This window comes from Gopherus flavomarginatus, chromosome 4 (assembly GCF_025201925.1).
Source record: "Gopherus flavomarginatus isolate rGopFla2 chromosome 4, rGopFla2.mat.asm, whole genome shotgun sequence".
Taxonomy (NCBI): Eukaryota; Metazoa; Chordata; order Testudines; family Testudinidae; genus Gopherus; species Gopherus flavomarginatus.
This window is the reverse complement of record NC_066620.1, coordinates 108,618,236-108,643,035: the sequence shown is the minus strand read 5'-3', so window position 1 is coordinate 108,643,035 and position 24,800 is coordinate 108,618,236. Positions and strand designations below refer to the sequence as shown.

The 24,800-nt window shown below is 38.8% G+C and overlaps 1 protein-coding gene across 1 annotated transcript in view; it reads left to right on the top strand.

Moving 5' to 3' along the window:
* Positions 1-24,800, top strand: part of VTA1 (vesicle trafficking 1) — a 65,030-nt gene that overhangs the window by 7,209 nt on the left and 33,021 nt on the right. Inside the window, exons 2-5 of the mRNA XM_050949866.1 lie at positions 4,718-4,812; positions 8,699-8,826; positions 10,052-10,127; positions 22,351-22,462. Coding sequence (XP_050805823.1) covers positions 4,718-4,812; positions 8,699-8,826; positions 10,052-10,127; positions 22,351-22,462 — 411 coding nt within the window. The remainder of the gene's footprint in view (positions 1-4,717; positions 4,813-8,698; positions 8,827-10,051; positions 10,128-22,350; positions 22,463-24,800) is intronic.

The window sequence follows — 24,800 nt, the reverse complement described above, 5'->3', positions numbered from 1 at the left end:
GTTTGCTCTCGCGTTCCCGGAACCACCCAGCAAACCGCAGGCGAAGGAGACCTGCTTGCTCGGGGGTTCGGCGGAACGCGAGAGCAAACCGGGGAAGGAGACCAGCTTCGCCGCGGTTGCTCTCGCGGTTTCCCCGAACAAGCAGGTCTCCTTCCCTGCGTGTTTGCAGGGTGGTTCGCCGGGAACACGTAGAGCCACACCGCGGCGAAGCTGGTCTCCTTCCCCGGTTTGCCTCTCGCCTTCCCGGAACCACCCAGCAAAACCTCAGGGAAGGAGACCTGCTTGCTCGGGGTTCGGGGAACGCGAGAGAGCAAGCCGGGGAAGGAGACCAGCTTGATTACCGAGCTTCTCAGGTATGCTGGGATACCTGCTTATTCCACGGAGGTCAAGAAAAGCGGCTGGTAATTGACTCTACTTGATTACCAGCGCTGGATCACCAGCGCTGGATCCTCTACACCCTAGACAAAACGGGGAGTACGGCCAGCGCCTGCAAAACAGGGAGTTGCAGCGCTGGTGGTGCCCTGCAGATGTGTACACCTCCTAAGTTGCAGCGCTGTAACTCCCTCACCAGCGCTGCAACTTTCTGATGTAGACAAGCCCTGAGTATATTTTTGATCTAAAGGTTAACATCAAGTGGCTGCCTTCATTTTAAGCCTAGCTCTTCAGTTTGCAGTGTATTATTGGTTCCTTTAAGGACAAGCACTAAATAAATTGTTTCAAGTTTAACAGAAGAGAAGTAATTGGAAAATGAGCTTCATAATCATCTTGATGTAAAATGACATCTTGAACCATTAAGCTCTTGTGTAAAGTGTTCTAATTGTTTTAAAAGGAGACACCTTTGCCTGAAATAATACAGTTTTAATATAACGCATAAGGAGAATCTCATTCTGTGCTGTATGTGATATTAAGCAACTTAGCCTCCCTATGAGGCTATTAGAAATCAAACATTGTCAGACAAAACAGAATGTGTGTGACTTTAGCAAGTGTCATAGCTATATGTTCTATTGCTTTTGCAATATTACGGAAACTAAAATGTCTGGGTTTAAGGGAATGTAAGCAATTCAGTCTATTTTCTTTAAGAAAAGAAATGAGGAAATATTGATGATTTATTAATGTTTGGGTTCCCTCAGCAAATTGGTGGGAAGAGGTGGGGATTTGGTTTCTCACTTGGGAGTTGCCCCTAAACACTGAGAACTCCTATCTTTCTTAGCAATGCTTAGGGCCTGGTAAGTTTTGTCTTCTGGCTATGAGGTGTCTGTTAAAAAATTCAGTAAAGGAACAACCTGGACTTGAGAAGAAAAACTGGGCATCACTGACTACAGCTCAGTGAAGATATCTGCTCGTTGTGCAATTGCAGTCAGAATAACAAATATGTGAAGCCCTTATCCTTCAAACACCTACACGCATGCTCAACCTCACTTTTGGACAGTTGTAAAATTAAGTATATCGTTGTGGGATCGGGACCTTAGTTTGCATAAGCAACCGGGTGGAGAAAAATATAATGCTTATGGCTTACTCCCAACTGGAATACTTTGGTCATCCCTTCTTTAAAAGGATATTTCAGAGTGTTTCTAGGGAGGTGGGGGAGGAGGGCTAGAGAAGGGTCACAAAAATGATTAGAGACATGGAAACACTTTCATATGAAGAGAGATTGAAAAGATTAGGTTTGTTTACCTTAGAAAGGAGACATCAAAAAAGTACATAAAACAATTAATGGAATAGAGGATGTAGATGAGACATTTCTATTTTCTCCCTGTCTTAGGAACAACAAATTCAAAAGTGAAAACCAAGAAATATTTTTTGCATAAATCTGAATTAGATCATCACTGATGTTATTGAGTCCAAAAATTTAATAGAATTCAAAAAGAGCTTAGATATTTATATGCATAACAAGAATATCCAGAGTTTTTATAGTTAATACAACAAATTTTAGAGGAGATATTAAACCTCATACTACAGGTTTTATGCCAAACTCTATTAAAAATTAGGATGAGACCTAATGTGGGAGGTAGGTTATTCTGCATCTGCCTAACGCAGTGTTTCTTGTAAGCTCCTCTGAAGCCTCTGGTGCTGGCCATCATTAGAAATCATTGGACTGGTTGGTTTGTGGATCTGATCCAGTATGGCAATTTCTATGTTCCTGTAACACAGCCATGAGGGGCAAAAAGTAGGGAAAAAATCTAGTGTGTTTTTAAAATGTATTTAATTGTATCTGGGACCACAAACACTAAAATGCCATAATCATATGGTTAGCCCTTACTGCAGGGCAGAGTTAAAGTTGTTTGGGTGCTTTCCATGTGCTTATTTTAATATGTTTGGGTTTCTTTTAAGTGTATCCTTAATTCTAAATTTTGTGGATTTGTAATGCTTGGTTTTAGGATTATTGCAGCACCTTGGAGGATAAAAAAAAAATTACTGGTACATACTCTTAAACTTAACTATATCTTAATATAGGTGGGGTGTTGAGGGATGGGATAAGGATAAGGGGGTACATATGATAAATTCCATCTGCTTTTAAACTTACTGCATTTCTTTCAATTGCCAAACTCTTATTTTCAGTTGCTCAGAGCTTTTACTCAAAACACATCTTTTGGACTGAAGTTCCTATTCAGTCTCAAAATTAGAACTTTGTTTTTGTTTTTTGTTTATTGTATTGTTGATTGTTCAACTGTTAGGCTATTTTTTAAATTATCCAAATGTGTACAGGGAGGAGTCAGAAGGCAAAAGTACTTTATTTTTCATCTGCTAAAAAATGTTTGTCTTTCTTGTGGTTAAATAACTCAGATTATTTTAACATTTTAAAACTTGGCCAGTGCATGATCCTGAATAAGGAGTGCATACTTTGTCTGGTTTGAAGAAATTTGGTTTTAAAATAATGTGGTATTTGGCCCATGTGAGGTAAGTTTCCTAAACTTTGGGAAGACTTACCAAATTGTGACACTCATTGTTCAAACCTAATCACTGATAGCCAAAGTGATTCTGTTCTACTTCAGAATCACTGGAGGAAGCTTGGAGCCAGCAAGTTCAATATGCCCTCTGATTTATCTGCATTCAGAATGAGAGTTGCGGGTTCCCTACCACAACCACTCTCAAGTCCCTCTGCCAGTTGCAAAATCAGCTTGTTACACCCAACCATCCTGCCCCTCTAGGCAATTTTATTGGATGTAATGTATTATGATGTGGAGGGGATACAGATTGATAACTTCAGCATTAATTCACTGGAGTTGTTGAGGCAGTTTCCAATTTAGTGTACATGTATTTTATGGTGATATTTATTTTATAATAATAAAGTGAGTGTTCTATTCTTGCAACAAAATATCATGATTACATGACTCCACGTACATTTAGTGACCCATTTACTTTTTAGTTTCAACCATTGTATGGCCATATCTTTGTAAAAAAGTCTCCACATTTCCTTCCTTCCTTCCCTCCCCCCTCCTCCCGCCCCCCTGTCAACATAACATAGAATTATTGATTTGTGTTCCATGTTAAAAAAAAAATGGAGAAAAAAACCTTTGCATTTTTATCCTGTTACTGTGAAATAGATAAATAAGATAAACCAAGTGGAAAAATAAAATAATATGGGGGAAATCTGAATTCTGTATCAACTACTGTGAATTGTGCTTTTTAAATTTTTACGTAGTATAGGACAGGGGTGGCCAGACACTGGTTCACAAGCCACATGTAGCTCTCTTACAGTTGGAGTGCTCCACGAGCTGCACTTTATGTCCCTCCCCCCATTCTCCACCTACCAGACTGGGGGTGGGGAGCTCGGGCCTTCTGCCCTACGTCAGGGCAGTGGGGCTTCAGCCTCGTCGGCATGCCTGCTGGAGCTTGGCATGCCTGCTGGAGCTTGGGGCTTCAGCCTTGTCAGGTGCCTCCTGCAGGTTGGAAGCCTCGTGCCCCAGCAGACACACCCAGCTCTCAAACTTCTGAAGATTATCATAGAAGGCTCAGAGAGTCAGTAAGTTTTGCCACATCTGGTATAGAGCATAATTTCAAACCTTATTTAAGAATCATAGAATCATAGATTATTAGGGTTGGAAGGGCCCTAAGGAGATCAGGTACAGCAATTTCAGGGAAAGGGGTAACTTCAAAATACTTCTCTGGATAGAGAATCTGCATTTTGAGATTACAAAATGAAAATTCTTGTTTAAATTCCAAAAATATTAAAATTGGACAGGCTGGTTATACCTGTCAAACTTTAAATTTAATCCTATTAAATCAAGATATTTAAAAAAATAACTATTAGAAGAGAGATTTAAACTCTAAACCAATTAGTTAATTGGAATCAGCTCCTGACATACGCTGTTCTTTCAAAAAGGGGGCCTCTTAATGAGGGAGATGGATCTATAACTCCTAATTGTCACTCTAATTCAGATACCCTTATACCTAAGGGAGATGAAATAAGATGGTGTTTATTTGCAAATGTTTCGTTATAGTTATATTTTAGGCCTCAGTCTGCAAAAAATTACTGATTGAAATCAATTGATTACTAAGTGCAAAAAGTGAAGCACATGCATAAATCTTTGCAGAATCCAGTTTGCCCGAAATCTGCAATAACGAATGTACTTGAACACTCAATAGGGTTAGAGTTGTGATTTTACAATGTGAAAAATAGTTTCTAAGAATATCTGGTTTTGGGGCAGAGAGAGAAAGACACACACTTACTTACTTACTTCATTAGTGACCTTTTAATATTTTCTTTTCTTTTAAGGCCGTTTGTATGCTATGCAGACTGGGATGAAGCTTGACAGTAAAACCCCAGAGTGCCGCAAATTTTTATCCAAACTAATGGATCAATTGGAAACTGTAAGTAGTTGTGGGGTGGTTGTTTTTTTGCTTTACCTCACTTTTAAAAAATTCATCTTTAAAGAATTGGAATTGCCTTTCCCTTAGCATTACTTAATGAAACAAACCTATAGGTGCAGGCATACTGTTTAATTGTTGTAATGTATTGTTTTTAGATTAGGATTGAAAAGGGGGAGAGAGTCTACATATATTTACACAAACCTAACTGAAATCTAATACAAACAAAATGTTTACAGTAAAATTCCACGTGAAGTAAACATGTTACAATGATACTTTATTTAAACTCTACTGAGAAATTAGATGACCTAAGGATAGGATTTTCAAAAGTGCTCATTCATGGCATATCTTTTCTCTTACTGAAGTCAATGAGAGTTTTACCATTGACATCAGTGGATGTGGTTAACCCAGTGCTGACTCCTTTTGAAAATCTTACCCCAAATGTCTTGTTGGAAGGAATAAATCTCTTCCCATTCTGGTAAGGTCAACTAACATAACAATCTAAAATGTTAAGATCTGTCATAACTTCTGAACTCGATCAGTCAAGAATTCATAATGTGGCAACCTTAATCTTACTCACTTATTATGTAAATAATCATCTGAGCCCCTGAGAAGCAAGGACCAATACTGTGCAAAAGAAAAAAGTATCTTAAACTGAAGAGGAGTAAATTGGAAAAGGAAATGCATGGTTGAATACATCAGTAAAGTTATAGAAACTGAATGCCACCTAATGACTTCTAATGTAAAATTCCTGTTGCCCTTCATAGAGTTGTCTTCCTTTCTCTCCTCCCTGGTGAAGGAAAGCTATGCTTGGAAAATATTTTTTTATCACCATCATGCCAGTTATGAAGGATATTGCAATGTGTCCTCAAAGTGGTCGTTTTTTGAACTATTCCGATCTCTGATAACAAATCTTTGAGCATGTAATCAAAAAGGACTAGTAAGCAATGGAGGGAACATAGAAGTGAAGTGTTGATGGAAGTCTATCCCACTCTGCAGAGAGGCAGCCCAAGATGGAGTATCTGCATTGTGTTCATGATCTATCCTAGAATAGAGTGAATTGTGATAATTGAATCTGGAGGTGACTAATGCATGAATCACTGTGGCCAGAGCCTCATCTGGGAGTAAATAGTAAAGTTTACTAGCAAACTGCAGTGGAAGGAGGATTTTTTTAAAAATTTTTTTAATACCACTGATACTATCTGATGCCTTAGCTTAGGGATGTGTTAAAGGGATTCAGAAAGCATTACATTATTTGAATATGAAGCCAAGAACAATGTACCAGCTAGTTCTTCAAAGCATTTTTCTTACCAGCACTGCTTCAGTCTTGTCTGTGTTCAGTCTGAGCTAGGTGTTGGCATAATGACATTCTTGCATAGCTTTTGTCTTTCGAAAATGCTATATACAGGAAAGTGGCATTGACATGTTGTCATTGGAGTGTGTTGTATCATGCCACATCTTCAAATGGTCTTATGGGGAAAAAAAAGGGGGAGATTAAATAACTTCTGTGTCTCGGAGAAGAGCAATTTCCCATCACCACTCTCTGAATCCTCTTGGAAATAAGTGACTGGAGCAGTAGTACTACACCATCTACTTCAGCTGTGTTATCTAGGTGGTCCAATAGCACCGTTTGGTTCATATCTGAAAAAAGGTCAAATAATTTGAGCACTGAGATGTGGCCTCTACCCATTGTAATAAGAAGTTGTCTCCATGGTGTGCCCCTGTCTGAAGCTCAGCTGTGGAGAATTGAGGATGTTGCATGTGTCATTTTTTTGTTAGTTAATTGTTGCCCTTTTCTCTCTTGCGTAGGAATGGGAGGCTGGAGACAGAAATATAGCTGGAAGGTTCTTAAGCATCAGATTTTTTTTTTTTTAGTGCTTGCACAGGCTAGCATTTTTGGGTTATTTGTCATTTTACCTTCTCTGAAGGAGACGATGATGATTTGTTAACAACAGGCATAATTCTTTTTCACTAGCCAGCAGACGCATAGAAATGTCTTTCTGGTCTGGCTTAAATATTCCTCAGGGCTTTTTGAGCTTTTGTGGATGTGAAAGGTCAGACTTTGTCACGGGTGGTGAGGTACAAACAGTTATCGTGCTTAGTCAGATGCAGATGCTATATAACTGTAAAAGTAACATGGCTTAAAGAATAATAACTGAGCTGTCTGGAAATTACCAGGAACAAAATTTCTTATGAAAATCATTATTTTGTAAATAATCGTGGTTAATTATTATTTAATACTGTATATTTGTTACTGCATTATAGAAATATTTTACATATTTTGTGAGGATATACCTCTGCATTAGATAATTGTATTATCTTACATGGTTCTAGCAAAGTAAATCCATTGTGCATGCTTTTAGGTTTGAATTATAAACCATAATTTAGTACATAATGTCCAGCCTCAGCACTACAGTGCTCTCTGGGGAAGTATTATCTTACATGGTTCTAGCAAAGTAAATCCATTGTGCATGCTTTTAGGTTTGAATTATAAACCATAATTTAGTACATAATGTCCAGCCTCAGCACTACAGTGCTCTCTGGGGAAGAATTTCAAAGGCATAACTTTAGATACCTAATTCCCATTGACTTTCAATGAGAGTTAGGCACCTGTGTGTTATTTGAGCCTTTGAATATCTATTACTTTATACTGTTGTACGTTTATTAAAACTGCCCCTTTATATGTAAAATCTTGGCTAAGGAAATCTGCATGAAATGGCAGAGTTCATCTTCAATAAATAAAAGCAGTGACTACAAGATCGCATGTTTTAGGTCAAATATGAGTCTGACAAAATTACTTACAAATAATGATAATTCACTGGGAAGAAAATTAAGCTTTCTCAAATACCAGTTGTTTTGTAACGTAACTATGATGATAATCATGTTCAATATACCTTTGTAAAGAAACAGAACTATTTGTGATAATGTTTACATTTCAGGTCTAAACTCTCAAGGGGCTATTTTGGGGTATTTTGTGTGCTTTTTACATTGCTGTAGGGGTTCCTAATATTATAGATGTCTATCCTGTAAAATTAAACTTTATTCATGTGCACCCTTTGGAAAAAAAAATACCATTCAAAGTTGCCTTTACAATTTTGGCAGTATAGAAGTTATATGTTTGTGCTATGTGTAGTATTCCTATTTTTTGTTCTGTAAGGATAAACTGAGATTTCTTTAAATGCAAACAGTAAGTCTATTCAGGAGCCCTACATCCACCTGTTGTAACTGTACCAGTGTTATTTACTTTGCGGATTTTATTAGGAAACCTGAGGCTTCTTGTACTCTGTAACATCTTTGAAAAGAGGTCTTTGAATTGCAGTTCACTGCTTAGACTGAGCATTCCAGTAAATATTTAGGTCATTAGAGCAGTCAGGTTAGAGCTGGGACTTCCTTTTTATTAGATCTGAGTTTTTATTAAATACTATAATGTGCAGCACAAAAATGTTTTGTAAGACATAAAAAATATATAGTCACACTGATCTACAGTGTGACTCTATGAAACACACATTATGAATTGGGTAGTGTTCAATCCTTACTCAGAGTTCAGAACATATCGTCTTTCAGATAGTGGAAAAAATGATGTACAGTACTTTAGATATTCCTTCCCAGCAATATGTGTGCATATTCTTTCAGTATTTCTAAAGACCATTGTGAAGAATGCTTCTATGTTAATACACATAGTTCAGAGCAGAGCTATTAGTTCATAATATTTTCTCCCCAAAAGGCTGCGCTCTGTCATAATATAAGAAACTGAAGTGAAGTTGTTAATCATGTCTCTGTGTTTAATTGCATCTGGATTGTTTTGAATTAGCAAACTGATCCTATGTCCTTGAAATTCAATTACTGGGAACTAGTCAGTAACCAGATATGTATTTTTAACTTGCTTCAGATGAAAAAGCAGCTGGGTGATAATGAAGCTATTACTCAGGAAATAGTTGGCTGTGCCCATGTGGAGAATTATGCTTTGAAAATGTTTCTATATGCAGACAATGAAGATAGAGCTGGGCGATTTCACAAGTAAGTGAAGAATGAAAGCAAATGGCTGAAAGTATCTTTAGATTTATTACTTAGATTAGGTAATGAAGACAAGAATCCAGAAATTCAAATATCCAAACTCTGTCGTTCTTTCCTGATTTATGGAAAAAACATTGGGTTGTCATCTGCTGATTGCTCTTGGTGGGTTTTTTTAAACCTGTTCATCACTACCCCTTAAAGCTACCATTATAAAATGGCTAGCATCTCTGAATGGCTTTCAGTACATAATGCCTTATTTTTTTGGCAAATTCTGTACCTCGTTTTGAAAACAGCCTTATATTGACCTAAGAAGAGAGACTCCTGAGACCAATACTGAATCATCGTCATCAAACATGACGAAAGTATTTCTACGGCTGTACGACAAAAATATCTATGATGACACATCACTAATGTGGTTTGATTTATGGTATTACTAGAAAATAATAATAATGGCTAATTATTTTTATGAAAATACATTAGAATGTCTTACGAATTGGCATATACAGAGCAGAACTCCAGATCAATTTTGAAAAAATCTGTATTTTGCCTTATAGTTAAAGGGGCATTATCAATTTAAATTGACCCCTAGATCCAAATATTATGGATAAAGTTTTTTAAACTATGTTCATTTATTGTAAATTTCAGTGACAATTGTTTTTTTTAACAAATAAACATTTCTCTATAGTGTTTGATAATAGTGTTATGACAAAGTTAAGATTAGTGACTTTGACTATAAACAAAAGTGAAACTGATTTAATTATTTTTCATTGTCCAATCTGAAAGAAACATCAAAGCTCTAATAATAAGGAAAATTCATTTAATCATGTGGTGTTAGTAGCAAAGATTAGAAATTTTGAGTGGAGGGATTTCATCATATAATTTTAAAGTTTATAGTATCTCCTTAACTCATTTTTTAAGCACCAATAATAAGCAAAATTCTTAATATTGCTGTGGTGCTACATGTCAAATAGTTCCTTATTCAGTTTGTCTGCGTTATTGTTTTAAGACTTTATTATTAAAATAATACTTATGTAGGACTATCCAGATTAAACTCATTGAAAAAAATGAATGTGCACCTGACTTCAATGAAAAATTGTAACAACTAAGATATGAATTGTCAAATCTACTTTTAGAGATTTTTAGGCCTAAAAATGTTTACCTTTAAAACCTAATACTAGTGATATTCAGTCTAAGAAACTAAAGTTAGCACGATGTTTGTTTCTTGTAGAAACATGATAAAGTCCTTTTATACTGCAAGTCTCCTGTTAGATGTTTTGTCGGTATTTGGGGAGCTCACTGAAGAGGTAAGTTACACAGGTATACAGTTTATCATTGATTGCTTCTTTCCAGCTATGACACAAAGACACGGTTTTAGTCTGTTAAAGCTTTGTTCTACCGTTTGGCTCTCAGTATATTAGCTGTTAATTATGAATGTCAGTGTAGATGGGTTTTTTTGCCATCTACAGCTTCACTCTTGTGATCGTAGGATCTAGAGGGACTCACATCCAGTATTTCCTCCATAAGTGTAATATACAGGTTGCGTGTATTGTCCTTTATGCATAGAAATTTTATATCTATACAAGTGTTTATCAGTTAGTAATGAACATACTGTGCATTTACTTGGGGAAGAAATAATGTACCAGTTAGAGAGAGGATTGCCAGGGGAACTGGGGAGGGAAAATGGGGAAGCCTAAGTCCTCTTCCTCCTGTCCCATTTAAAGAAAAGCGCTTCTCACTACTGGTAATTGAGGTTGCCCTATGTAAAATTTAAAGTACTATATACATTTTTTGGTGCAACAAATGATAGATATCTTTTAAAAAGTGATGTTTGATGTCAGCAAGTACCAAAGTTCAGTTCACAAATGTACTGCTAATGTCACGAATTGTCACTTTATAAGTATGTTGAGCACCACCGGGACTAGTTTCTGGAAAGCCAATTCTAAATTAAAAATTGCAAGTAACTAAAGTAGACTTGGTTCTAGCCACTTTTTACAGCAGATTGCTTATTCAGGCAAAGACTTCAGACCTGGCTGAATGAGATGTCAGTATGCCTGGTAAAAATGAGAACAACCACCAGGACTACTTTAAAGTAAGAATGTCTGCCAGTGGTAGAGTCACCTGCTCTTTCTTACTCTTACAGCAGGAGATTTAAAATTGGAACATACTGGAGCAGATAAAGTCTAAATAAGATGTTTCATGTTCTTCTATTCCATTTCTAGAACATAAAACTGAAGGTATTTCTGCAGAATTTACTGAATTAGTCCTGATGGAAAAGTGTGACAAAAAGGTTGAAATCTTTGGACAGTGAGATAAAAAGAAAGCCGTTGCAGACTTGCACAGGCAGATTTCACGTCTAGTCAAAGGCAGTTTAGAATAAGATGCTGAAATGTTAAACCACTTGGTGTCCTAGTAGCAGAAGGATATGTGGTCTTAGTAGCATTTGTGGAAAAACTAATGCCAGAAGTTCTGAATGGGTATGGGATAGAACCTATCCAAATGGAAGTTGGCAAAAATTTTCAGTCAGGAAATACCACAGCTATACCCAGACTAGAGAGTTCAGAGTAAAATGATGCTTGCTGTGATCTTTCTCAAAGATAGTTGATAATGGTCATTTGTTCTCCCGTGCCCCCAGATTTTAGCCCAGCTGTGCTAGTTAGGAGAAGGGATTTAGCTTCACTTAGGGCTTAAACCCATGGAAGAATGCCCATTGACAGCAGTGAAAACTGAATGGATCCCTTAAAGAACTTGGTAGACAAAGGTGCTTTCACACAAGAACCTGGATTCTAAGTTTACATTACCATCTGACCTGCATCTAATCAGAACTAACCAACACTGTTCAAACTGCAGTTTTTAATCTTCTATAATCCGGGTGCTTGGAACATTGTTCCCCCCCAGTAGCAGATGGAAATCAATAATTACATTTTTTTAATGTCACATCCCAAGATGTAAGGTCTTACCTGTTTTTCAGACTCCGATTGTTTCCATCAAGTGGAAGATTCAGTTGTCCTTAGAAGTTTGTGGCCTGAAGAAGGGCTTTGTGTAGATTCAAAAGCTTGTCTCTCGCCAACAGAAATTGGTCCATTAAAAGATATTACCTCAACACCTTGTCTCTCTAATATCCTGGGATCAACACAATTACAACACTGCATATAGAAGAATAGATAGCAGAGGTCTCTGAGGCATAACAAAGGCTAAAAACACACTTTCTAAAGAATCATATGAGGGACAATCTTTGGGCTCTTGAGCTGATATAAACTGTACATCCTTCGCTGACAACCAGCGTGACCAACTCCAACAAGGATTCCAGACCCTAGTTGCTCACATGATCGGTCTCCTATGCAGCCAGACAGTTTGGGGGCTTCTAGCCTGGGTTCTGTGTTTGCACGCCCAGCACAGGATAGAGGAGGAGGAATAGGGGTATCAGAATCTGAAGAATCCCAGCACTCAGAGGAAGCTAGAAAGCAGAAGCACCCAGATGCAAAGTAACTGCTCTGAAAGGCTGCAAAGCCTCTAGCCCCATAAATTCACATTTCCACTTGCCCTCCAGCTCATCCCCTACACCCAAGTCTCCAAGGACTCAGGTTACACAGTTTCATCTGCTCAGAGGCTGGAGTGAGAGCGTATGCATCACTTCCTGTGACTTAAGTTGTCAGGCTGGGTATAGGGGAAAGCAGCCAGGCAGACTTCTCTCCTTTCACATTCCAGATTTGGTAGGAAGAGGAAAAGGAGCCTATGCTGCCAAGACCCCCTCCTGTCAGGGAAGTCTCATGCCAGAATATCCCTAATCATGGGCGTGCACCCAGGGAAATTTTTTTTTAAAAAAAGACCAACATTATAAAGGTTGGAGTGTGGCAGGGGATGTAGTGTGCAGGAAGGGGCTCAGGGCAAGGGATTGGGGCAGAGGAGGGGTGAGGGATGTATGAGGGGGCTCAGGGAAGGGGGTGAAGGGTGCAGGGCTCCAGGAAGGGGGTTGGGTGTGAGGTGCAGGCAGGGGGCTTAGGACAGGGGGTTGGAGTGCATGGGGGTGTGGGGTGCAGCAGGGGGCTCAGGGCACGGGGTTGGGGTGCAGGAGGGGTGCCAGGTGCGGGCAGGGAGTTGGAGTGCGGGGTGCAGGCAGGGGGCTAGGGTGCAGGAGGGGTGCGGGTACAGCAGGGGGCTCAGAGCAGGGAGTTGAGGGTGGGGTGTAGGAGGGTGCTCAGGGCAGGGGGTTGGCGTGTGAGGTGCAGGCAGGGGCTTGGCAGGGAGTTGGGGTGCGGGAGGTGTGTGGGGTGCGGCGGGAGCTCAGGGTAGGAAGTTGAGTGGGGTGCAGGAGGGGTGCCTGCCTGCTTGCCCTGGCCCCACACTGCGCCGCTCACCACGTCCCTGCGCAGCCCCTGGGGGAGGTGGGGCCCACAGTGCTCTGCGCGCTGCCCTTGCCATGCCTCCAGGTACCTCCCCCGAAGCTTCCATTGGCCGTGGTTCAGAGCCCTTCCCCCCCTCCCCCAGGACCCCAGGGATGTGGTCCCTTGCTGACCACTTCTGAGAGTGGCGTGGGCCTGCGGCCCCACAGGGGGCAAATCCCGCAGGCCAGATCCGGTGCCCTGAGGGTCTGGATCTGGACCGCGGGCATTAAACTGTGTCTGGGCACACCCGGCACACCCCATGCACATGCCTATGTCCCTAACTCTCCGTTTTGAGCATCTCATCTTTGCCACCTCCAGCAGAGAGGCTGCAGGGGGAGCTTACTGATAATGGTGGTTCTTCTATAGACTCCCATTACCAAGACAACAGGTCAGGCAAGGAAATGGAGTAACTGCTCCAGTGGTTCTCCTGTGGCTCAACGTTTCCACCCCCACAGAAACAGACCAGTAAAGGGGAAAAAAGCTAACAGGCAAGCATCAGAGTGACCAACAAGCAACTCCACATTCTTTCAGCAGCAGATCCATCAGGATACACAGTAGCCAGAAATCAGCCATAGCTTGCAGGATCGGTGCTACCCTGTTCCCCCAGGTAATCCTAGCCAACCATGAGGTAGAAGAGATGATCGGGGAAAGTACCAAATATATATTCTGTCTTTTGAAACTGATAACTCCTCCCCACAACAGACATGTATGTTCCAACAAAGAGGAATACGCATCTAAGCAATGAGGAACACCACCATCTGTTTCTTCAATGCCTCTAGTTAGGTTCCTGCTGGACACTCAAAGCTCTGTTCAGTTTAAACCTAAACAGTCACTGCATCCTTTCACACCCCCATGGGAAACTGAGATACTGTGTTCTAGATGGAGGAGCAGAAATCAGTATGAGAAGAGGATTAACTGGAAAATGGAGCACCTTAAATGGCAGCAGGACATCCCAGAGCTGCAGCTGTAGAGAGAAGAGCATTCTGAATATTGAAAAGAGGAACAACTGCACTTCTCATAGTTGGATGGCATAGAAGAAACAATGATGGTGAAGCCAGTATCTAGGTCCTTCTAGTATAAGACATAATTTTGCCCTTTCATGCTCACATAAAGCAAATAGTAGACAAGTAGGCTTTTTTTCCCTAAACAAAATTTTAGAGCTCAGCTGGATTATGAGAATTTTGCATTCTTTCTATCTAACAGTCTGTTTGGTTTATACAGTTGCTACTCTCGGATCCAAAGATACAGTTCATGTGGAGAACTCCAAAAGAAGCCCATACTGGTTCAGTGGCAAAGTAAAGGCTGCAGTTAGAAATCAAAAGGCAGTATATAACAAATGGAAAATGGGGGAAATAGATAGTAATCAATATAAACGAGAAGTTATGTAGTGCAGAAAACTGATGAAGGAAGCTAAAGTCAGGAGCGAAAAGGGTCTGAAAGCTTTAAGGACAATAAGAAGTTCCATATTTAAAGAACAAAAGAAATCCTAGCAATGACATAGGCCCTTTATTAGATGGAGATAGATAAAATTGTTAATAATGATATAGAAAAAGTAGAAATGTTCAGTAAATACTGTTCTGTGTTTGGAAAGAAATGGGGTGGTGAACTCATATCATATAAGGATAATGAAATGCTTTCCTGTCCGTTTGTAACTGAGGATATTAGATATCTACTAGGGATAAGTATTTTTAAGTTAACAGTCTTGGATAACTTGCGTGCAACAGTCCTAAAAGGATTGGCTGAGAGATCTGTGGCCCACTGATGTTAATGTTTAATAAATTTTGGACAATTAGGGAAATTCCAGAAGGTAGGGAGAGTGATAATGTTTCCAATATTCAAAAAGTGCAAACAGGATGACCTGGATAGCTATAGACTGGTTAACCTGAAATCAATCCTGGGCAAAATAACAGAATAGCTGAGACAGATTTGATTGACAAAGAATTAAAACACAGGAATATTTTTTTATGCCAGTTAACGTAATTTTATGAGAAATAGGTCATTTCAAACACACTTGTTATTTTCTAATGAAATTATAATTTTGATTGATAGTGACTTCCATAGATGTAATATACTTAGACTTTTGTATGGTGTTTGACTCAGTACCACACAGTATTCTGCTTTTTAAAAACAAGCATTATACAATATCACTAGAGCAGTGGTTCTCAACCTTTCCAAATTACGATACCCAAAGTAAAAGAAGCAGTAAGAGGCAAAAAGGCATCCTTTAAAAAATAGAAGTTAAATTCTAGTGAGGAAAATAGAAAGGAGCATAAACACCAGCAAATGACATGTACAAATACAATTAGGAAGGCCAAAAAAGAATTTGAGGAACAGTTAGCCAAAGACTCAAAAAGTAATAGCAGTTTTTTTTTTTAACTACATCAGCAGCAGGAAGCCTGCTAAACAACCAATGGGTCCACTGGACGATTGAGTGCTGAAGGAGCACTCAAGGACGATAATGCCAGAGAAACTAAATGAATGATTTGCATCACTCTTCACGGCTGAGGATGTTTGCCAGAAGTTAGGAATGAGCGACAGGGGTGGATCACTTGATGATTACCTGTTCCGTCCATTCTCTCTGGGGCACCTGACATTGGCCACTGCCAGAAGACAGATGGAAGGCTAAATGGACCTTTGGTCTTACCCAGTGGAGCCATTCTTATGTTCTTTCAGAAGTCTGATTTGTTTTGCGTACCCCAAGTTTTACCTCACTTAAAAACGACTTGCTTATAAAACCCACAAAAGTGTCATAGCACACTATTATTGAAAAATTGCTTACTTTCTCATTTTTACCACATAATTATAAAATCAATTGGAATATAAATATTGTACTTACATTTCAGTGTATAGTATGTAGAGTAGTATACACTTTTCATAGTCTGTATGAAATTTTAGTTTGTACTGCCTTTACTAGTGCTTTTTATGTAGCTGTTGTAAAACTAGGCAAATATCTAGATGACTTGTTGTATCCTGTGATGGGGGCCCTGCAGGTCGAGTTGGGGCGCCTCCGTGAGCCCAGTGCAGGGTTGGTACATCCAGTCCTACAGTCATTGGGATTCCCCACTTGACTGAAATCACTATCCAGAGCAACAGTCACACAGTGTCTAACTCTGTGCCACAAACATTGACAATTCCTTTTTAGATTAACTTAAAATTGTCTTGTAAATCAACATCAGGAAAGAAACTCCCCTTAAAAGTGGTCTTGAGAGTCTGATTTTTCAGAACACTCACCTGAACCAAATGTTCTCGGTAGAAATGATAAATGCATTTCTCTTGTCAGTGCTTACAATGGTCTATGCAAAAATTCCTGTAAGTGTCCTTTCTACAAAGGAGGCATTTTCTTTTGCTCATTTTGTGAGGACGGTGGAAACAATGTCAAAAACATAGATTTTTCAATAAAAAGCATCATCAGTAAATTTGATTAAATCTAAGCACTTTGAGAGAAATTGTGTCTTTTTTTTAGAAAGTTTCTTGTTGCTTCAGAACATCTTTTGCAAACTGGACAGTGGCCTGTGTCAAACATGCACAATGTTCCATTTGCAGGGTTGGGGTTGGTTTCTTTTTGTTTTGTTTTTTTTTTTTTTTTGCCCCAGAAGGATGTTTCCTATAGTTTCAAGTTGTTTAAATGGAAGAATTAACCCTGAATCTTCTAACAGCAGCTGTTAGGTTGCAACACTAGCTCAAACAATGAATCTTCAGAGTTCCATTTGGTTACATTAGCCTTTTAAAATATTTTGTTTAATTAAACATTTAAGAATAACCTCATCTGTGGGAAGAACTTTCAGTATTAAACATTGGATATAACCTCATATCAGTTTATAATCCTGCTTTAAAAGTATTAATGGCAGATTTTATCTACAGATATAAAGTAATACTGAGCTCATTTTCAATAAATGTTTGCGCTTTCTTCTTTACAGAGCGTTCCTGAAGATATACTATTAAAGGTTGAGAAAGTAGAAACAAGTTGCAATACAGTTTAGCTATTTAATAAATATCTTTACTATCTTTCACTTTTGCATAACTAGACACTTCTAGGCCTTTAGAAGTCATTTAAAAAGACTTGTGCCCTTGAATGTATGCTTTGCTGCTATTGACTGATGTTTGCATAGCTCCTAGTTAGGAGCAGAATGGGTGAAAAATACAGGTTCTGGGTGAACTATTTTAAAGCAGACCTAAGAAAGTAAACTTTTAAAAGAAATTGCAAGTAGTGTTTGAGTTCCTAGTTACTGCATTAACATGCCTTTCGTATTATAGTTCATATGTTTCTTATTTCTGTTTTTTTATATATTTTTACTCTAGTCCATTAATAACATGTTATGGATAAAACATAATTGAAATGGTAATTTAACATGTGAAAATTATGTTCTATATCCTTAGGCATATCACATTTGCTTGTAATCCTGCTTAAGTAACAGTTGTAAAATACTTTTGACAAAAAATAACTGTGGTATTGGAATCAAGGCAAGGGAAAGCAGAGGCTATTAAATTTGCTCCGCATTCTTCTCTAAAGATAACATTCTCCAGACCTATACTTTTGAGTTACATGGCTTCCTATTTATTTACTGGGAGAATGTTGATAAAACATGTCCACTGCTAAAGCTCCTGGGCAAGTGCACAAAATTTAATAAATGGTTTTTATCCAAAAAGTCAAATAAGGTAACCTACCCATCAGCCCACTAACAGCAACCTCCAGGCAAAAGCCTGTTAAAAGATGAGTCTTGGATTGTCTTAAAAGTCATCACATTCTGTTACTGTCAGAGAAGTGGAAGAAGTGAGTCAAGGGCCTTTTCCTAACTGAAAATACCATGTCACTAGGTCCCTGATGACTAAATCTGGGAACTGTTAGCTGATACGCGTGAGTTGACTTCAGCTGTTATGTTGGTACATGAGGAGAGTGGCAATCTCTTAAGTAATCAGAAAAACCCAGCAAAGCTCTGTAGACCAAAGTCAGCACCTTACTTTCTGGTTCAAATTCAATAGGAAACCAGTATAGCTGATGTTAACAGGCTGTCTGCAGCTAATATTGCTTAGCAGCTGGACAGACTCGTGCCTCATTAGCTGAAGCTTCTAAGTGGTCTTCAAGGGGAGTCCCATGATAAAGTTCATTGCAGTAATCCATTCTAGAAGAATCAAAGTCATGGCTTTGATAACTGTGGCAAAATCTAGATGTGACATAGTCACTATCTAACCAGGGGCATTCAAAAAATTCACTTGGTATGCCACTTGAGATTCCAGAGCTGGTTGGATCCAAATGCATCTCAAATGCAGCCTCTTGAATATAATGTGAAAAAACTCTCAATAGTAGAGGAGAACATCTTCTCTGCTACTCTGTCAAGATCTTCCTTTTGAGGCTTCTAAGAAATAGATTTACTTAAATGGGTACAACTTGTGTGTGTAGATAAGGCCTAAGATGCCATAAATATGCAGTTGGGACACAGTTGTTTTCTTCTTTTTAACTGAATTGTAATGATGAGGTCACTAGCATCAACGTCCTGGACACCACGATTCGCTTCAACAATGGAACCCTACAGACAACTATATACAAGAAACCCCGGGATCACTGCACCTACCTTCATAGATCCCGTAACCATTCCCAAACATATCAAAAAATCTATTATCTTACAGTCAGGCACTCATGTGCCACAGAATATGCTTTGAGAAGAAAATCCAGCGATATGCACCTTAACACACTCAAAACCACCTTCACCAAAGAAGAACACTTCACCAGAGAAGTAGATTGCATCATGGAACGGCCCACCCAAATACCCCGAGAGAACTTGCTTCAATACAGAAATAGAACCCCTTCAGACCACACACTCCTAGTTGTCACCAACCCCTCAACACTGAAACCATATGGAGTATCATCTAACTACTAAACCCATACTCGATGGGGACTCCATCCTGAAAGAAACATTTCCTGAACCCCCACTTCTGGGCTTCAAACAATTCCCCAGCTTTGAAAGCAAACTCCGCACAGAGCAGATAAATGAACTCAAAGGAGCACCAGACCCTACCAGAACAACGGATGCAAAACCTGCAGACATATCTCCAGTGCTACAGTGATCGACGCTCCCCACAACACACCTTTCAAAATCCATGAGTCCCACACATGCCTGTCAAAACGTGCGGTGTATCTCATCCAGTGCACTAAATGTCCCAATAACAACTATGTGGGTGAAACAAGACAATCATGATGCTCTCAAATGAACTCACACAAGAAAATGATAAATGAAAAACACACCATATCACCTGTGGATGAACGTTTTTCATAAAAAGCAGTCACTCCTATATTTGACCTTTCATATGCAAAGGAAGCCTGCACAACACTTTCAGAAGAGGAGCATGGGAGCTTAAGTTCATAACTTTGCTAGACATTAATAATTATGGTCTTAATAAAGACACTGAACTTATGGCTTATTACAACAATCTGCAATCCACTGACCCCCACTTTTTGTCCTATGACTATCCCTTAAAATATGTGCTAACTACTTATGCTAAACTATCTTTTCAATCTTGTATTTAGCTGTGACACTCTTAGTACGGACAAGTGTACATTACAAATTTACATCGGGGCAGCTGCCCCTCTAGCATCTGGTGAAGATGATCTAAGCTGAAAATAACTCCACCTTCATGAGAGGTGGTAGCTATGTCAGTGGGAGAAGCTCTCCCACTGACATGGCACTGTCTGCACAAGGGGTTGAGGTCGATATAACTACATTGCTCAAGATTGTGGATTTTTCACACTGCTAAGTGACACAGTTATACTGAAGTAAGGAGACCAAGCCTACCTTTCCCAGACTTGAAGAAGAGCTCTGTGTAAACTCAAAAGCTTGTGTCTCTCACCAACAGAAGTCGGTCCAGTAAAAGATATTACCTCACCCACTTTGTCTCTCTAATATCCTGGGACTGACATGGATACAACAACACTGCATACATTCTTAAATAAGTTCATCTTCAGAATAGGGCATTTCCTGCAGGTCGGACTAGCTGCAAAAACTAGGGCCACTGCCTTCACCTGACCTATCCAAGCATGCAACTGGACAAAGACCAGCTAAAATATGAAAAGCATTATCTAATTTTATGTCACTGACGTCTAACTGATTCACAACTGATAGTGCTTTGAATATAAAAATATAGCTTTGGATCTCTATTTATCAGATCCCCAGAATCATGAATGAAAACTTCAGGAAGGACCATAAGGCATAGATTAAAAGATGTGTACAGTCTGCTCTGTGCCAGATTACCTGTCTTCCCCCGGCATTTATAGCCCTATGATTGTCTCCAAATATACTGACCGGCAACACCTTGCCAATATGACATGGTCTTGAGTGGAAAGCATACTCCAAAGCTGGGACGAATCATAGAGCAAAATGAAAAGGATGTTGCCAAACCTAATTTTGATCTATTGGATTGGCAGAGTTACTTCGATAATCTCGTCACTCCTACTGTACGTGCGCGTGCACGCACACAAAAACACACAGACACAGAGAGAGAGAGATCCAGTCCAATCCACTGAAATAGGTAATCTGAGATCTGACCGAACCTGTGCTTGGGCCATTCGTAACAAAATTCCACCCATCTTAAGTGAATGTCTAAAACTGATCATCTTTCCTAACCCACCAAGACTTCCCTGGTAAATTGGAAATCTTTTTTTGTAATTAAAAAAAAAATCTATTGCATCCATCCAAGGGGAAATAAAATAGCCTAGATATTTTTCATTTTATCATATTATACTCCGTTCTAAATTTGCCTGAAATATAAATAGACCTCTTACTCCAGTTCTAACCTCCACTTAATTCTGTGAAATTGCACCCTTTTGTACCAGGTTTGAATTTGTCACTTAAATTTGAAGGTCTTTTGGCTCCTCTAGTTTATTTTGGCCATATGTACGATTCGATTACTGATCTGTAAAAGTGACAAGTGAGAGTGTTCACTGTTGTCTTTCTGCAGGTCATTCTGATACCATTTTTGCAATGGTTGAAGTCAGTAAAACCCTTAAATTACCTTAATCACTCCAACGTTCATTTTGGGGAAAAACAGGAATCTGTAAAGGCCCTGATGAGAGGTTTTTCTGGCGGTTCCTGTTTCCCAGAAACAGAAGGTGACCAAAAATAAGGTAAGGATTTAAAAATATTGACATTCTAAATTTTCCTTACCTTATTTTCTCAATTCCAAACTCTTTTTATGAAGATGGAATTGGAAAGCCTGCCAGCAGCTGAGTATGAACTTTCACTTGTCACTTTCACTGCTCAGCAGTCATCCAGCTTCAGAAAAATGCCAGTTTGCCAAAACTAGCTACAGACTCTCTTCAAAAGAGTTATTTTAAACTCTTTTTGAAGATATAAATATTTGTTAAACACCTGGTACTCTTATTTCTCTGTTGATTGAAGGTATTTTGCCATTGACCTTGTAACACACAATTCACTAAAAGTTGATTTTGTCATTGTTCTTATGTACAGAGATTATAAAAGATAATCAACTATATATAACAAAGCTGCTGTTCCATCTATTCATTTTAGCTCCATTATAAGACGCTAAGGTAAACTTTACAGTGTCTTTCTAATGTCACGAGAACGTCTAGATGAAACTATAACCGCTTTTATACAAACATGATTTTAAAGCTCTGTTTGGAATTTTAAATTTTATATCTTATAAAAATTCCAATATTATTGGTTAGAGATGAATTATTTGAATTTAGTAGAGATATGAAATCTTAATCAAATGGTCTTCTGAAATGATCAAGTGTAAAATTTACTTCACTATGTGGACTGTTACAAAACACTTATCAATTTTTAGTACTCAGAGAGCTGTCCATTATACTAGATGACTAGGGTGTCTGTTTTACACCTTATCTTGAAGTGTTGCATTAATTGAAGACCTCCCACATTTTCACCTCTTCCTGAGGTCCCATGTAAGAGCTTGTCTATATATGTTCCCTGGTTTACTTACTAGAATAGTTGTTTATAGTAGTATCAGGTAATTGCAGAGAAGGTTATTGTAACTTTTTTTTTCATTCTGAGGGAGGAGTAGAAAATCTAAATCCTGCTTAAAATAGAAGGTTAAAGACCAGTGTATTTTCTTAATCTGTGAAATCACACAAATTAATTTAGAGTACATTTTGACATATTTTTTTAACTTCCCCCAGAATGTTCAACACAGAAAATATGCCAGATGGAAGGCAGCATATATTCATAATTGTCTAAAGAATGGAGAGACTCCTCAACCTGGACCGATTGGAATGGAAGAGGAAGATGATGGTATGTACATTGCTATTTCAGATAAAGTAATATTAACAGGTTGGATGGGCTAGTGAATTAAAGTGAATATTGTTATATATATATTTCTCCAAAGGGAGCTTAATATCATCACTATCCTGCTTTGGTGAATATTTCACAGTAATTTTCTGTTTTTCTTTTCTGTGCCAGACATCTTTATGATTTTCATTGGACTTTTCTCTTGACTGGTAGCACTAAAAATAATCTTGCTTGTATATGGAATGTTGTGATTTTGGATAAGTGACAACTATAAAATAAATAAGGATAATGAAACTCATTTCATAAATGTCTCAAGATGGAATTTAATAGTTTTCGGAAGCAAAAGGCCTGGTAAATTAATCCTCTATACCACATACCCTCTTTGACTCTAAGGCAGATCTGCATCTGGAAGGTAGTCAAGTAGCAATGTAAAGTTCTGAATCTGTTGGTACAGGATGTATACTAAGGTTTTGGGCTCTATACCTGGCTCTGCATAGACGATATAGTTCTTTTCTGAAAAGTGATTCTAAAAATATTATCTCTAGACTTATGTGCTTCAATTTAATTTAAAATGTGTTAAGCATTAGGAAATAGACATATACTATTGTGGATCTGGTTCTCAACCTTTCTGAACCATAATCTCATGCTTTGGCGATCCCCTTCCCATCTAATCGAAGAAAAGGAAGGATGGGCACGACTTCCTGTTTGAGAAGAGGTCAGACTGTTGGTCCTTCAAATACAATATGCTGCTTGAGGTAGTGGCAACTAGCTGATGCCATGAAGAAAAACAGAAAATAGGAACATAAGAACTGCCATACCAGATGAGATCAGTAGTTTGTTTAGTTAAGTTTCCTATTGTGAACAGTACTACATGCTTCAGAGAAAGGCACAAGAAATGCTGTAGTAGTGATCATAAAATAATCTGCTCTCAGGGAACATGTCTTCCAAGTTCTCTTGAATAACAGATTGACTTATGCCCTGAAATCTGAGAGTTTATATCTCTTCCAAAAATATGTGTGCCAGAGTTGTACAAGGAAAATGGGATGAGTGATATATGTAGCAATCAGCCGATATCCTGTTGCATTTTTTAGACTGATACCTCTGGGTATCCATTTTTTTTAAATAATCTGTTGTAGTTTACACCTTACTTGGTACTGTTTATGGTGTTTGCAGGCTTTCTATTTAAAAAAAGAACAGGAGTACTTGTGGCACCTTAGAGACTAACAAATTTATTTGAGCATAAGCTTTCGTGGGCTAATTAAGAGACTAATTAAATAAAATGAGGTATTATCAGCAGGAGAAAAAAACTTGTAGTGATAATCAAGATGGCCCATTTTAGACAGTTGACAAGAAGGTGTGAGGATACTTAACATAGGAAAATAGATTCAATATGTATAATGACCCAGCCACTCCCAGTCTCTATTCAAACCCAAGTTAATGGTATCTAGTTTGCATATTAATTCAAGCTCAGCAGTTTCTCGTTAGTCTTTCTGTTTTTGAAGTTTTTCTGTTGCAAAATTGCCACCTTTTAAGTTTGTTACTGAGTGACCAGAGAGGTTGAAGTGTTCTCCTATTGGTTTTTGCCTGGAATCATATCACATTCAGGAATCACAACATTCAAAAAACCAGTAGGAGAACACTTCAACCTCTTACAGTTGGTATGGCTACTTCCACCTTTTCATGTTCTCTGTATGTATATATATTTCTTACTATATGTTCCATTCTATGCATCTGATGAAGTGGGCTGTAGGCCACGAAAGCTTATGCTCTAATAAATTTGTTAGTCTCTAAGGCCTGGTCTACACTACGCGTTTAAACCGAATTTAGCAGCGTTAAACCGAATGAACCCTGCACCCGTCCACACAATGAAGCCCTTTATATCAATATAAAGGGCTCTTAAAACCGATTTCTGTACTCCTCCTGTCCGAGGGGAGTATCGCTAAAATCGGTATTGCCATGTTGGATTAGGGTTAGTGTGGCCGCAATTCGACGGTATTGGCTTCTGAGTGGTATCCCACAGTGCACCATTGTGACCGCTCTGGAAAGCAATCTGAACTTGGATACACTGGCCAGGTAGACAGGAAAAGCCCCGCGAACTTTTGAATCTCATTTCCTGTTTGCCCAGCGTGGAGCGCTGATCAGCATGGGTGGCCATGAAGTCCCAAATCCAAAAAGAGCTCCAGCATGGACCTTGCGGGAGATACTGGATCTGGTTGCTGTATGGGGAGACAAATCTGTTCTATCAGAGCTCCATTCCAGAAGACGAAATGCCAAAGCATTTGAAAAAATCTCCTGGCTATGATAGACAGAGGCCACAGCAGGGACTTAACACAGTGCTGCG